Below are 14,757 nucleotides of genomic sequence, written 5' to 3'. Positions count from 1 at the left end.
TATTTATTTTGCCATAGAAAGGCAACATACTTTCCAAACTTATTACCTCTTACTCATAGCCATGTAGATAAACTACATTTCCCAGTCTCCCTTGCTATTAGGAATAGCCATAGGCCTGAGTTCTGGCTAGTGAAGTACAAATAGAAATTATGGGTGCAAGTGTCATATCTGGTTCATGAAAACCTCTTATTTGTGATACTTTATGACTTTCTCCATGTCAAATGAAAAGGACTTCAAAAACTTAGAAAAGGGTAGAATTGTAAAATAGAGTCCAAGTCCCTCCATGTCTTTGTGGAGTACAACTAATAAACTTCTGCAGTGTACACTACTGAGATTTCGGGATTTATCTGTTTCCAAAGCTGGTAGAAATTTATATTTGTTTCATTTTCAGAGTGTTCCAGGAGGGATTTAAGACACCTATCTTATCTGAACAGCTTTGAACAAGAAAAAAGCTAAAATATCTTGGTGCCTTCAGCACCAACTAATTAAAATCAGGTAATCTCCAGAGAGACTCTCCTTTGTTCATGAATATCCACACTTCAAAGAGTCCAGTTTTTCATGGAACAATATATAAAATTCAAGACTCTGAAAGGAAACTACTTAACAGAATTCTTCTCTATTTGATCTTATTTTCTCTAGTAAAATTTAATAACCTTATGAAGGAGGTTATTAACCTCTGTGGTCACACACTTCATACAGATTGGCCTGGGTGGATCTTGAAGGCTGAGTAATTATCACAGAAAGGTAGCCAGACAATCTTTTATTTTTTTTTCACTCCAGTTAAAGTGAGGCACATATTTCATAGCTCTAAACATATTTAAAGGGATTTAAGTAATTTCTTCACAGAAATTTGTGCTCTGAGTTAATTTTTGGATCCCCAATATGAAATACTAAATAGATGTAAATATCTACCTTAATATATTAATCCAGTAACTCCAGATTATCTATTCTGTAGGCAACTATTTACATTTAAAAAAAAAGGTTTTTAGTACTCTCTCAAGTGAGGGATCTGTGTTTGACACCTTTTCCCTTTCTCTAAATAATAATACAGGATGAAAATCTGACTTGGGCTCCACTCTCACTTTTGATTCTCACAATATCCAGCTAAGATAGTTACTATTGTTCCTATGTTTGAAGTAAGAACACTGAGAATAAGAGAGGGTTTAGTTCTGTTGCATATTTACACTCTTAGCCATTACCTAATATTGCCTTATAGGTTGGGAACATTTCACAACACATCTGTGAGGCCATCAGGAATCTTAAGCCAACTACTCTTTAACTAGTAGCATTAATTTCAAAGAGAAAACCCTCAAAGCTAGACAAAAACCACTTTTATCTTTAAAAGTTTCCAGAAAAGTAGGCATACCCTACATGTCCCAAGTAATTCTATGTAGGCCAAAAGGAGATTCAGAAAGAAACTGTAAGAGAAGAGCAAATAATTTACATTTCAAAGAGATAAAAATAAACACCAGAACACAGGGTACTCTAGTCGCAACAAAGATTAAACAGAAGCTATTAATTAATGACTTTGGACAAGCTTTGCTAATTGTTCACCAGTCACTTGAATACACGATGAACTCATGTTTTGAAATCCCAGTTCGGTAGAAAATTGATTCAGAACCATAGAAAAAGATACAAAAGCACAGCCCAGAGATAAATGAGGAAATGGTATGTTTTCTCTAGTTTTAAAAGTGTTACTGTAAAAAAAAAAAAAATCTGTTTTTTTTAAATTAGTTCTATTAATTGGAATGAACTATATACAGAAATAATCAATGAGAAAGAGTAGAACAAAAGGGCTCTAAAAATTCTGGTTGGAAATTTTGGCTCCAATACTAAGACTTTAACCTTAGGCAAATGACACACCAAGGAATAAGGGTGCTTTCGCCTCCTCCTGAAATCAGGAGATAAGAGCTTTCACAGGATTATATGGAATCTTCAGTCGTCTTCTGCTATGGCTAAACGTGCAGCATGCTTTCAGCCTAACCCTTTTCTGGCAAATTTTGAAAACAAATATTAAGTAGATTACTCTGTCACAAAAGAGAATAAGGAAGTTGCTGCCGCATGAGGATTGTTTTGCATTTTTGAGGCAGTTGGGACCACTATGGGGACAAAGGGCATATGCATTCCCAAGTAACTCATGATCCATTAAAAGTACCACAAAAACTGAGGAGCTTGAGCCACCAATTGTAGTCGGGACTTAAGAGAGGCTGCCTTTGCTAAAAGCATCAACTCTTCACCTGGGCCTGCTGATGCCTGATGAGTAACTTAAAGAAAGATAAGGGGACGCCATCTCTAGCTTCATTTTGTATTTGTCCTCTTTGCCTGAAACTTTGGGTCACAATCTTCCACAACTCTGCACATAGAGGAGTGTTTACCTAATGCTGATAATCCATCCCCTTAAAGGCTGAAGATGTCAAAATGAGAATAAGTCAGGTCCTTCAAGATTTAGAGTCACATTCAACTGCCTGCTTCACAACAACCTGCCCTGGACACCCCCCCCCCCCAGAATATCATCTACACATCTTTGACCTTTGCCCTACACCTTCCACAAGCAACAGAGCCTTGTGGGCAGATCATCCCCATGATGAGATTGCCCCAACCCCAAGCAGAAACAATCATCTCATGGGAACCAAATTACCCCAACAGGTCTAATAAACATCCTGCTACGGAACAAATGGAAATTCTCCTCTCAAGCAAAAGTACTTTTACAGAATCGGATGGCAAAATTGGACCCTAGCCTATCCCAGCAACCCAACAAAAGGCGTGTGCCCTAATTAAAGTTTCACCTTGTGTGTTCATACTCCTGGCCAACTTAGTTTCATTTCTGTTAATATCAGGTCAGAAATTCCCATCTCTGGCATCAGTTCCAGCTTCTCTCTGGGCAAATGAGTTTTTCCCATGTCCTTGAAGGCAACATGCATGACAGAGCCAGAATCAGTATTATATCCTTTACAATAAGGCCACATAGGAGGGTAATATGGTCTCAGCATATTCAGTGTTCCCATGGACTGTGGAATGACTATTTCAACAAGCCAGACAGAGATTCACTCATCCAAATCAGAGGGAGCTGTGCATGAGATATCCCTTGATTGTGGATCCTGAAAAGCCCCAGAAATTGCCACATGAAAAATGTCAACTTTAAAAACTACCAGCCTCAGAGGACACTGTTACCAATGACAGTTCCAGTTAAATAAAAACTTTCTTAATCTCTTTACCTATCCTAAACGAATTATAAAATGACAACAGAGGGAAAAAATAAAGATGTTATCTGATTTCATGTTCAATTTACTATTTGTATGCCCACTTTATATCAACTTATATAGACTTCATTGCATTAAATTATATTAACACTCATTTCCATACAGATAGAATCTTACATTATATATATGGACTTCAAACCAAATGATAATTGCAATCATCTAATATTTTCTAGCCAAGTAACTGGAGTTAAAAATGCTATCTTCAATTCTTAGCAGAATTGGTAATCCAAATATAGTTAATTGAGAAATATTTACAACATAACTGCTTTTTCTTCTGCCTAAACCACTGAGTAATTTTATCATTGACACAGATTAGTTTGGGTTTAAAAATTATCTTACAATATAAAACACGTCAGTTGTTCTCCAAGTTTGTTTTTCATAGTAGCTGTTACCATTTCCCCTCCAAATTTCTGCAAGTTGACCCTTAATATTGAAACTTTCTTCCTTACCAAGAATGAGTTGTGAGAAAGGTAAAAATACAATACTTTGGAGGATAATTGGAGATCATGGAGAAGGATACATTTCTTTCTTTTCTGTAGAAAGAGTGCAAATCCATTGGTTCCTGCCAGGGTTGGGACTTCCGGCTTCAAGCTCAAGTTCACTTATGTCCTTCAAAGAACTTGGGCAACCCCTGGTGAGTTTCAAGACTTGCTCACACTGAAATTTATTTCTGTTAGTTTTCAAATGTTTTATAGGACAGCTCTTTCGTATCTGATTTTTGACACAGACCAGTCTTTCTGATTTACAGTTTTAGATACCTGGAAACTTTAAATCTCAGTTTTATGACCTCAAATGTGTTTCAGATGGCTTTATTCATTAAATCCTTTGCTTGCTTTTTTTCTCCACCTGGCTCTTCTTGTCACATATCCCTCTCCATTTGGAAAATAGTTTTATTGGGGAAAAAAATCCTATCATGAGCCAATGTGAAGGTTTACAGGGATTTCTGCACTATCCATTTATTGCATTTATTGTTTTGTGCCCTTGTTCAATTGCCAGGGAACTAAATTAATCATAAAATTCCCAGGCTCAGCAATTTATCATTACTATATCATCTATCAAAGCAGCTGTATCCCTTCTAAATTTTCTTTTTAAACAATGAAGAACTGTCACCCTGTTCTTCTGTTTGAAAAGATGATGATGTTTGAAATTCTCCATTTCTCTTTCTTCATTCTACTGATCTGTCCACTTTTCCTGAACATTGTATCATCCATTTGAGGACCTCTTTCTACAGTGTTCTCCTGTCCTCAGAAGAAATCCATCTCCTTCTGTGGCTTGGTTTTCATCTTGATAGAATCTGCTTCAACAAACCAAAACATTCTACCATAAAAATAAATGATGATAATGACAGTTATGAAAGTGCTAATCACTTTATATATATCATCTTTAGTGCTCACATTTATTATGTTTTATTATCATGAATTAACCAAGGAAAGATAAGAATCATAGCTATTATTATCCATGTTTCATAGCTAACATATGTCACAATCAGAATTTGAGCCAGGGGTAAATAAGCCCAAATTTTTGCTGTTTTGAAAGTACACTCCCTGATGTTTTTATTTGTGTTTTTTTAGTTAATAGAAGAGGTGGGAAATAAGTACCCAGCATATGAGAAATGTGAGTATGAAAATATCCAGCTTCACACACTAAGCTTCAAAGGGAACTAATCACTGTGCTAGAGAGTCTCTTTGATTGGAATTAGTAGAAAAGCCCTTGTAAGCTCCCTATAGATTTTAGTTTCCTGCTTTATTCTTAATGAAACAAAGTTCATCTTGTCAAACATTTGTCACAGTTGGACATTATGAGCAAACTTTGACTGTAAGATTTCTGATGACAGCAGAGCTAAATGGAGTCAGCAGTCTGCCCTTCTAGACTAAACCTGAGAAACACTTATGGTTGGAATGATAAAGCAGAACCTTCCTCCACAGTTTTCCAAGCTACATCAAAGAAAATGCTCGAGAAAAGGCTCCAAATTGTCTACTTCTGCCAGTGGAACCGATAAGAGAATCCAGATCTGAAGCAACTTTGCCTGCTTGCTGAGTACTTATCCTTTTGACAATCCTTCATTTTGACCAGAGCCAAAATAACTATTTTTTTAAAAAAAAAATTAGATGTAACCCCCCCCCAATTGAATTCCTTTCTGCTATATTTCTTGGTAGATACCCATAGAAAAGTATTCAAAAAGCCCTTTCCCTAAACTATTACAGAAAAAAAAATCATAAAAAACATGCCAATTATCCCCTTCTCTAACTGTTGATGTGTACATTGAGCAAACTCTGCGGATGACAACAGTATTCTCCAGTGGAATTTATGAAAAAAATGACTCACTCACATCACTCTTAATGCAAAATAAACTGGAAAGTGCAAATAATATAATGGAAGCTTTATCTTACAAATATTAATAGCCACATAATTATAAAAGAAAATACATTTCCCTGCCCTACTAAGAAATACTAGAATATATTTGAAGAATATTTTTAAGAAGTGAAAAATCATTAATTTACCCAAGGACCCAGACCTCTTGGTCCAGGAATGTATACTATTCAGGGAAACAAACAAGAATTCCTCCACATGTTACTGCTTTAAGTTCCTCATCTTACCCAAGTCCTCCTCAGTTGTTAAGAGACTGGAAATCATCTTTACCTCTTCTTCTCCCACATACTCTGAAGACATTCCATTAGTGGAGCATTCCTGCTCTGCATCAGAATATGTCTCAAATCTGCTCCTGTAACCCATGTTGACTCCCACAGCCCTTATTGTAGTCACTACTATTTTTATCTTGGATGAATACAAGAGTCGTTGAGTTTCCAGATTCAGGTCTTTCCCCACTACAAGTCTCTTTTCTGCTTTCCAAAATGCAAATCTGATCATATTATTCTTTTGCACAAAACATGTAAATGGCTTGCTATTACCCTCAGGATAAAGTACAAATAGCTTATCACAGTTTATAAGCACCATATAAATTCACTCCTTTACTTACTCCTGTAAGTAAAGCCTCTTCTCTCCTTAGTATTCCAGCCATTCTGAACTATTTTAAGTTCACTATCACAGGGTATTCCTTGCCTTCACACACCCTTGCCACAATGCCTAGAGCTCATTATGCTTCTCCTCACCAAAGATGGGGAGATATAAATGGAAACATACTATTATAAGGCTTCTATGTCTTTCTGAGGCCAGTTTATATTGTGTTAGTCGACTTTCTGTCACTATGACAAAACAGCTGAGATAACTTACAAGGAGTAAAGAGTTTGACTCAGATTCTAGACATGATCACTTGCTCCTGTTTGGAGCATGAAGCAGCACACTGCATCACGGCAGGAGTGAGTAGCATAGGAGGTCTGCTCACCTAATGACAGCTAGGATGCAAAAAAGAGGGAAGAAACCAAGTCCCTAATACCTCCTTCAAGGAAAGGTCCAGCAATGATCTAACTTTGTTCCATTAGGTCCCACCCCCTAAAGGTTTCAACACACCCAAAAAATACCACAGGATGGTGTTCAGGGCTTTATAACCTTCGTAGTTAAGGATTTTAACACATCTCTTTCTGTATTATTAGAGCAACTTTCAAAAAGTATAGGATTTAGAAGATCTAAACATAATCAACATTAACCATAATGACTTTTAGAGAACAATGCACATCAAAACATAAATGACATTCATTTCAAGTGAACAGTCACCAAGATTGATCATATTCTGATCTAGTTAAATGATAGATTTCAAAAGATTAAACATCTACATAGTATTTTCTCTCATAAAAACAGAATTAAATTAGAAAATTGAAATAAGACATCTAGAAAAGATCAGAATATTTGTAAATAAACCAACTAAATCCTAGAGTATTCATGGGTAATAGAAGGAAGCATAAAATAAATTAGAAAACAATTTGATCAGTTTTTTAAAGAATTAAAATTTATGAACTGCAACTATAGTAAAACATACGAGGGCGAGTATTTATAGTTTCAAAAACTTATGTTAGAGAATAAGAATGTCCAAAATAATTTGTCTTAAGTTTCCATCTTAGGAAGCCAAAAATTAAATAAATAAAAGAGCAAACTAAACCCAAAGGTCAAAAATAATAAGGATAAGAAGATAAATTAATAAAATAGCAAGGACACACAACAGAGAAAATCAATATAAGCAAAAGTTCCTTGAAAAATTCTAGCTAGATTTATCAAGAACAAAGAAAAGTACAACCTACCAGTGTCAGAACTGAAAGAGACAATTTTCAGATCTTATGAACATTAGAAAACTAACAACTTTATGACAACTTCAATTAAATTTGATAGCTTAGATGAAATAGGAAAATGTCTTTAAAAACAAACTATCAAAACTGACACAAAAATGAAAGAGAAAATCTAAGTATTCCAGCATCTACTAAGAAAATTAATTTGTAGTCCAAAGAATGCCTAAAAAGAAAATTCTAAACTCTTGGTTTCACTGATATTTTTTGTTTAAATATTTCAGAAAGAAATAACAATCTTACACAAACACTGAGAAATACTTTTCAACTGGTTTTATTAGACATATATTATTCTGATATTAAACGTACCCAAACACATGACAAAGAAAATAAAAACTAGAGGAAAAAATTCTCCTGAACTACAAAAATTAACCAAATATTAACAAAAGAAATCCAACAAAACATAAAAGTACAATGTATTTAAAAATGGCAAAGTAATGTGTATCCCAAGAGTGCAAGTTTGGTTTGATGTTAATAATCAGTATTATTTACTGCCTAAAATGAATAATGGAGAAAAAAGCAGATCATCTTCATAGATACACAATAGCACCTTCAAATTTAATATTTATCTTTGTTATAAATTCTTAGTTAACTGAGAAAAGAACTGCCTCGACCTAATGAAGAACATTTATGAAAAATCTACTGTTAAATTTCATGGTGGAAAAAATGATTTTCCTCCAAGTTTATGAATGAAGTAAGGAAAATAGTTCTCAGCATCCGTATTCAACATTGTGTTGGAGGTACTATCAAATGCAAAAAGACACAAGAAAAGTATAAAAATTGGAAAAGAAACACTGTCTTTGTGAAAGACAAAACATTTGCTGAAGGAAATCTAAAAAGACCTAAGTAAATGAAGAGATTACCACATTTATGGGCTGGAAACTCAATATTTTCACACAAATTTATCTAAAGTCAACACAGTATCAATATCTCAGAAGACTTCTTTAAGAAATTAACGAGATGATACCAAAATTCATATGGAAATTTAAATGACCTCAAAGAACCGAAAGATTCTTTGAAGATAATTTTTTGGAGGACCAAGAGTAGCTGATTTCAAGACAAAGCTAACATACGTAGCAATAGTAACCAAGACCTGTGGTTTTGGTGAAAGTATAGACATAAATCAATGGATAATAGAATTCAGTATAGACACATGCATATATGGTCAAATGATTTTTTAAAAAATTCCCCAGGGTAACTCAATAGGGAAAAGAAAGTCCTAAGAAATAACACTCCAAAAACTGAATACTGTAGGGGAAAGGCTCCATCTCACCTCCAACTCAACACAAGAATCAATACAGAATGGATCATAGGCCTAAATGTAAGTGATGAAACTACAAACTTTCTAGAAGAATGCATAGAGACATTGAAATAGGCAAAGATCTTGGGAGAACACAAAAAGTAGAAATTATAAGATATAAAAAAATTTGAAATGTACTTAGGTTTTAAAACCTGTGTTCTTTATGAGATACCAATAAGAAAATGAAAAGGTAAACTATAGATAGCAGAAAATATTCACAATACTTAATATTCTAAATATTCTTTCTTTATTTGATATAACTTTAACATCTCAATAAAATACAACCTGATTTAAAATGACCAAAATATTGAAGATAAAATATATCAAATAATCTGCATAAATGAACAGTAAGCATAAAAAGATGTTCAGCTTCATAGGTTATTAGGAAAATGTAGTGATAATACTACATACCCATCAGAATGGCTAAAATATGAAAGACTGAGAGTACTTATGATGAAGTGTATGTAGAGCTCCTGAAACTCTTATGCAGTGCTAGTGAGGGTTGTCAAAAGGTACAGTCACTTTGGAAAAAGACCTGATTCTTATAAATACTAAACGTATTCCTATCTTGTGACACGTGATTTTAATATACATATGTTCATACCCACAAATGGGAGTATATGTCATAATTTCATCTTTACGTAAATAAGTATAGAACTAAACTTTGTGGTGTATTGGATACATACTTGCTTTGCAACTCTAATTTTATAAAATAATCAAATTTTCTTGTACATTTTTTTCTTCTATTTTAATCATTTCAAGTGAATTCACTTGAAATAGTGAAAAGAAAATGCAACTCTTCCAACTAACCAATTACTTATATTTTCTCACTGAATTAAAATGCCATCTTCAAAATAAACTGACTGTTCAGATACATTTAGATATTATTCCTTACTCTGTTGATTTTGTGTTTTATGTCAATATCATAATTTATTATAATTTTACATCTTATGTTTAAATATATGGTAGAGTCTTTATTATTTTTATTTGATGTTTCTGATTATTCTCATGTGTCTATACTTTCAAACATAAATCTATGGTAGTGTTTTTTGTATGGGTGTAATTTATGTAGCAACTTTTACTATTACACACTTTCATTTTCTTTCTATTGTAGACAAACCAGATTAAACTTGACAAGAAACACAAAACTAATATGACAGCTGAGGAATCAAAACTTAATAAGTTGTCTTTCAAATATCTATGTATATTAGTTCAAAAATTTCAAATTTAAAAATGATTTTTCAAGTTTAAACTATCTTTATTAATGTGTTTTATTATAATACTAAATCTTTCAATCTAAATATACAACTTATCCCTCTATTTAGTAAGTTTTACTTTGATTCCTCAGTAGGTTTTAATAGTTGTCAGTTCTATGTGTTTTTAAAGTTATTCAAAGGAATTTAATATTTTTCAGAAATGCTGGTGACAAATTTTACAATGTTTTCTATAAGCCTTTTTTTTAAGAGAGAGAGAATTTTTTTTGATATTTATTTTTTAGTTTTTGGTGGACACAACATCTTTATTTTTATGTGGTGCTGAGGATCAAACCTAGCACCTGCACATGCCATGCGAGCGCACTACTGCTTGAGCCATATCCCCAGCCCAAAGGCTTATTTTTATATTCAAGAAAATAACTATATATATTTTTCAATGTGAATTTACTTATGTGTTCCAATGGTTTTTCAGCAGGTTTTCATGACATATTAATTTGGTCTGTACATAATGACAATTGTGCCACAGAACTATCTTTTTTTATGTCTATCTGATTTGGGCAGCACTTTCTGAGTCTTCAACTTTTTTATACATTTTGGGGGGAATTTTTATAGTCATCTAGTTATTCATCATTAAGTCAGATCATACTTGGTTTTTTATGTATAACTTTCTTTTGGATAGCCATAGATATAATGTTTACATATATAGCTATACTTAACAACAGAATTATTCTCTAATTCTTATTTTACAATTCAGAAATAAATTATGATGTTTCCACATACTCTTCTGTCCAAAATCTTGTTTTAAACTATATATCTTGCATAAAATATGGTGTTTATGAATGAATAATGTTCCCCAGGGGACCTTAGATTGACAAGTACAGTTCAACAACATACCTTTTGCTATTCAATTGAGCAGTAAGGTCAGTATTTGCCTAACATATTTAAGACATAGTTATTTCCAATTTTTAGTTGTCACCTATTTAATTTCAGTTTAACAGATCCACTTGGTTTGAATATAGAAGAATGATAGTTTATAGATTGTTATTCAAAGTTTTTTCTCTTAAAATTACAATTCTTTTATTCCTCAATATTTAATCCCAAGTCATAAGGGAAGCACATTTACCAGATCCATTATGATAACTCAATTCTATCTCATCTTTTTATAAGAAACAGAAAAACTATACCGAGAGACAATGCAGGCAAACACAGAATGCCTTCATAAATGAGAATTCACTGAATTCTGGCAAAGGTTTACCTTAAAAGACAAAGTTCATTTTTAATATAAATATATATGAATAAATAAAAAAAAATCTTGAAATCTTGCATTGGCTTTAACTTTCTTTGTATATTGGATGCTGGGGCTTGATGTTGAATGGAACTTCTATTAGTTTCATTTTGAATGGTAGAAAATATCCTAAACATTAGAGGTATAGGCACTCATTCACTCAGAACTGGTTTCCTCTTAGTCACTGACCTCTCATTTGTATTCAAGGTAGAGTCATTGAGTGTGAATTGCATACTGTCTGGCCACATAGCCTGTGTCAAACACTGAATTTGTCTCTTCATAGTTGTCAAACACTGAACTTGTCATAATAACTCCAGGAAACTACAACAATTAATTACTACCTCCATTATCCTCATTCTGTAGCTAAGAACACTGAAGTTTATAGAGTGATCTTATCCAAGATCATGCAGGTAAGAATGGCAGCCCTCAGACATCTGATTGATTCCAACTCCAGTTCTTTCCATTATACTTGCTGCCTTATGTATGCCCTTCACCTGTCTGTGCCATACCTTAACTTCTCTTCCCTCTTCTGCCCCATCCATACAGGCCTGTGACCAAGGTGTAGACTAAGAAGTGGAGTCATGCTTCACACGGCCGTATCATGCTGGCAGCCATTCCTGGGTCTGGCTGTGGTGTTAATCTTCATGGGATCCACCATTGGCTGCCCTGCTCGCTGTGAGTGCTCTGCCCAGAACAAATCTGTTAGCTGCCATAGAAGGCGGCTGATTGCCATCCCAGAGGGTATTCCCATCGAGACCAAAATCTTGGACCTGAGCAAAAACAGGTTGAAAAGCGTCAACCCAGAAGAATTCATATCATACCCCCTTCTAGAGGAGATAGACTTGAGCGACAACGTCATCGCCAATGTGGAACCCGGAGCATTTAACAATCTCTTTAACCTGCGTTCCCTCCGTCTGAAAGGCAATCGCCTGAAGTTGGTTCCTTTAGGAGTATTCACAGGACTGTCCAACCTCACTAAGCTGGACATTAGTGAGAATAAGATCGTCATTTTACTGGACTACATGTTTCAGGATCTGCATAACTTAAAGTCTCTAGAAGTAGGGGACAATGATTTGGTTTATATATCACACAGGGCCTTCAGCGGGCTTCTCAGCTTGGAACAGCTCACCCTGGAGAAGTGCAACCTAACAGCAGTACCAACAGAAGCCCTTTCCCACCTCCGCAGCCTCATTAGCCTCCATCTGAAGCATCTGAATATCAACAATATGCCTGTGTATGCCTTTAAAAGATTATTCCACCTGAAACACCTAGAGATTGACTATTGGCCTTTACTGGATATGATGCCTGCCAATAGCCTCTATGGCCTCAACCTCACATCCCTTTCCATCACTAACACCAATCTGTCCACTGTACCCTTCCTTGCCTTTAAACACCTGGTATACCTGACACACCTTAACCTCTCCTACAATCCCATCAGCACTATTGAAGCAGGCATGTTCTCTGACCTGATCCGCCTCCAAGAGCTTCATATAGTAGGGGCCCAGCTCCGCACCATTGAACCCCACTCCTTCCAAGGGCTCCGCTTTCTTCGCGTGCTCAACGTATCTCAGAACCTGCTGGAAACTTTGGAAGAGAACGTCTTCTCCTCCCCTAGGGCTTTGGAGGTCTTGAGCATTAATAACAACCCACTGGCCTGTGACTGCCGTCTCCTTTGGATCCTGCAGCGACAGCCCACCTTACAGTTTGGTGGCCAGCAGCCCATGTGTGCTGGCCCAGACACTATCCGTGAGAGGTCATTCAAGGATTTCCACAGCACTGCCCTTTCTTTTTACTTTACCTGCAAAAAACCCAAAATCCGTGAAAAGAAGTTGCAGCATCTGCTAGTGGATGAAGGGCAGACGGTCCAGTTAGAATGCAGTGCCGATGGAGACCCACAGCCTGTGATTTCCTGGGTGACACCCCGAAGGCGTTTTATCACTACCAAGTCCAATGGAAGAGCTACTGTGCTGGGCGATGGCACCCTAGAAATCCGCTTTGCCCAGGATCAGGACAGTGGGCTGTATGTTTGCATTGCTAGCAATGCCGCTGGGAATGACACCTTCACAGCCTCCTTGACTGTGAAAGGGTTTGCCTCAGACCGCTTTCTTTACGCAAACAGGACCCCTATGTACATGACTGACTCCAATGACACCATTTCCAATGGCACCAATGCCAATACTTTTTCCCTGGACCTTAAAACAATACTGGTATCCACAGCCATGGGCTGTTTCACATTCCTGGGAGTGGTTTTATTTTGTTTTCTCCTCCTCTTTGTGTGGAGCCGAGGGAAAGGCAAGCACAAAAACAGCATTGACCTTGAGTATGTGCCCCGAAAAAACAATGGTGCTGTTGTGGAAGGGGAAGTGGCTGGACCCAGGAGGTTCAACATGAAAATGATTTGAGGGTCTACCACTCACACTACTGTCTCTGTTATTGTTGGTAATCAGTTAAGAGTCTGGCACAGTAAATCACTAGGTTAAGAGGGCAGCTTTGTACAGCTGCCCCTGTGTCAATGCAGGGTCCACGGAAATAGGAGGACTTCTTATGGAGCCTCTCCATCTAGAGGCAGGCAGGCATATGTCAGAGCCCTTCACATGGTGGGATACTAATTGTTTGCATTGCAAATATTGGCATTCTGGGGATCTCAGTAATGAACCTGAACCTTTGGCTCATGCTCATGGACAATTATTCAGCATTTTCTACCACTGCAAAAACAAATGAAAAAATAAGAACAACCTACAGTGTAGGATTTACATATTAAAAAGACACATTTGTCTAAAACATAATCTACAGAAAAATTTGTATCTATGATTATCATTTGTTAAAAGCCTTGCATCATACCATATTGTTGGTTCAGCACCAAAAAGAGATCAATATATTCTTTACTTTTTTTTTAAACATATATGCTGTATATGTTTTAAAGCAATATGAATGAGAGGTTGTGCTTTTAGTTACTCACCACTATAGATCCAAGTGTGATTTCACCTTCCTCTACCTACAGATAAGCCTGAGACTAGATCCCTGGAGTTATGGCGGAGATATGTTGAGAGATGTGTTTGTCTGATGTAGGATGCCAACAAACAGGACCCAAGGCAAAACTGCTCAACTCTGTTAACTTCTGTTACTATAAATAAAGGCATGTGCCTAGTTTTGATACAGAATGGAATATTTTTTATACTTGTAATATCACACTGGACCAGTTTACTGTAACAATGCCCTTGGTTTCTCCACAAGGTGGTGTGCCACCAGATGTACCTGTAAAATGCAAGGTAGGTGTTATTAATGAAAATAATCCATTTAACCACCCCTTGATTTTACTTTCACCAGTCACTGCTAATGAATAGAAAAATGAAAGGGGAAGTAAAGATTCTATAAAATCATTGGGTAATATTTACCAGTAGGTGAGATCAATAGTTCTGTTGTTCAAAAGCTCTCTGAGTAAGGAGGTCTTCTCCAATGCCAA

The 14,757-nt window shown here is 35.7% G+C and overlaps 1 protein-coding gene across 6 annotated transcripts in view; it reads left to right on the top strand.

Annotated features, from left to right (window-relative positions):
• Positions 1–14,460, top strand: part of Lingo2 (leucine rich repeat and Ig domain containing 2) — a 1,122,715-nt gene extending 1,108,255 nt beyond the window's left edge. For all 6 annotated transcript variants that reach the window (XM_078047735.1, XM_078047736.1, XM_078047731.1 and 3 more), the window contains one exon: positions 11,841–14,460. In XM_078047735.1, the coding sequence (XP_077903861.1) occupies positions 11,876–13,696 (1,821 nt within the window). In that variant the 5' untranslated portion in view covers positions 11,841–11,875 and the 3' untranslated portion in view covers positions 13,697–14,460. The remainder of the gene's footprint in view (positions 1–11,840) is intronic.
• Positions 14,461–14,757: the final 297 nt, after the last annotated feature.

Source organism: Ictidomys tridecemlineatus, chromosome 4, assembly GCF_052094955.1.
Source record: "Ictidomys tridecemlineatus isolate mIctTri1 chromosome 4, mIctTri1.hap1, whole genome shotgun sequence".
NCBI lineage: Eukaryota > Metazoa > Chordata > Mammalia > Rodentia > Sciuridae > Ictidomys > Ictidomys tridecemlineatus.
Note: the sequence above shows the minus strand (reverse complement) of the source record. Positions and strands in the feature narration are given on the sequence as shown.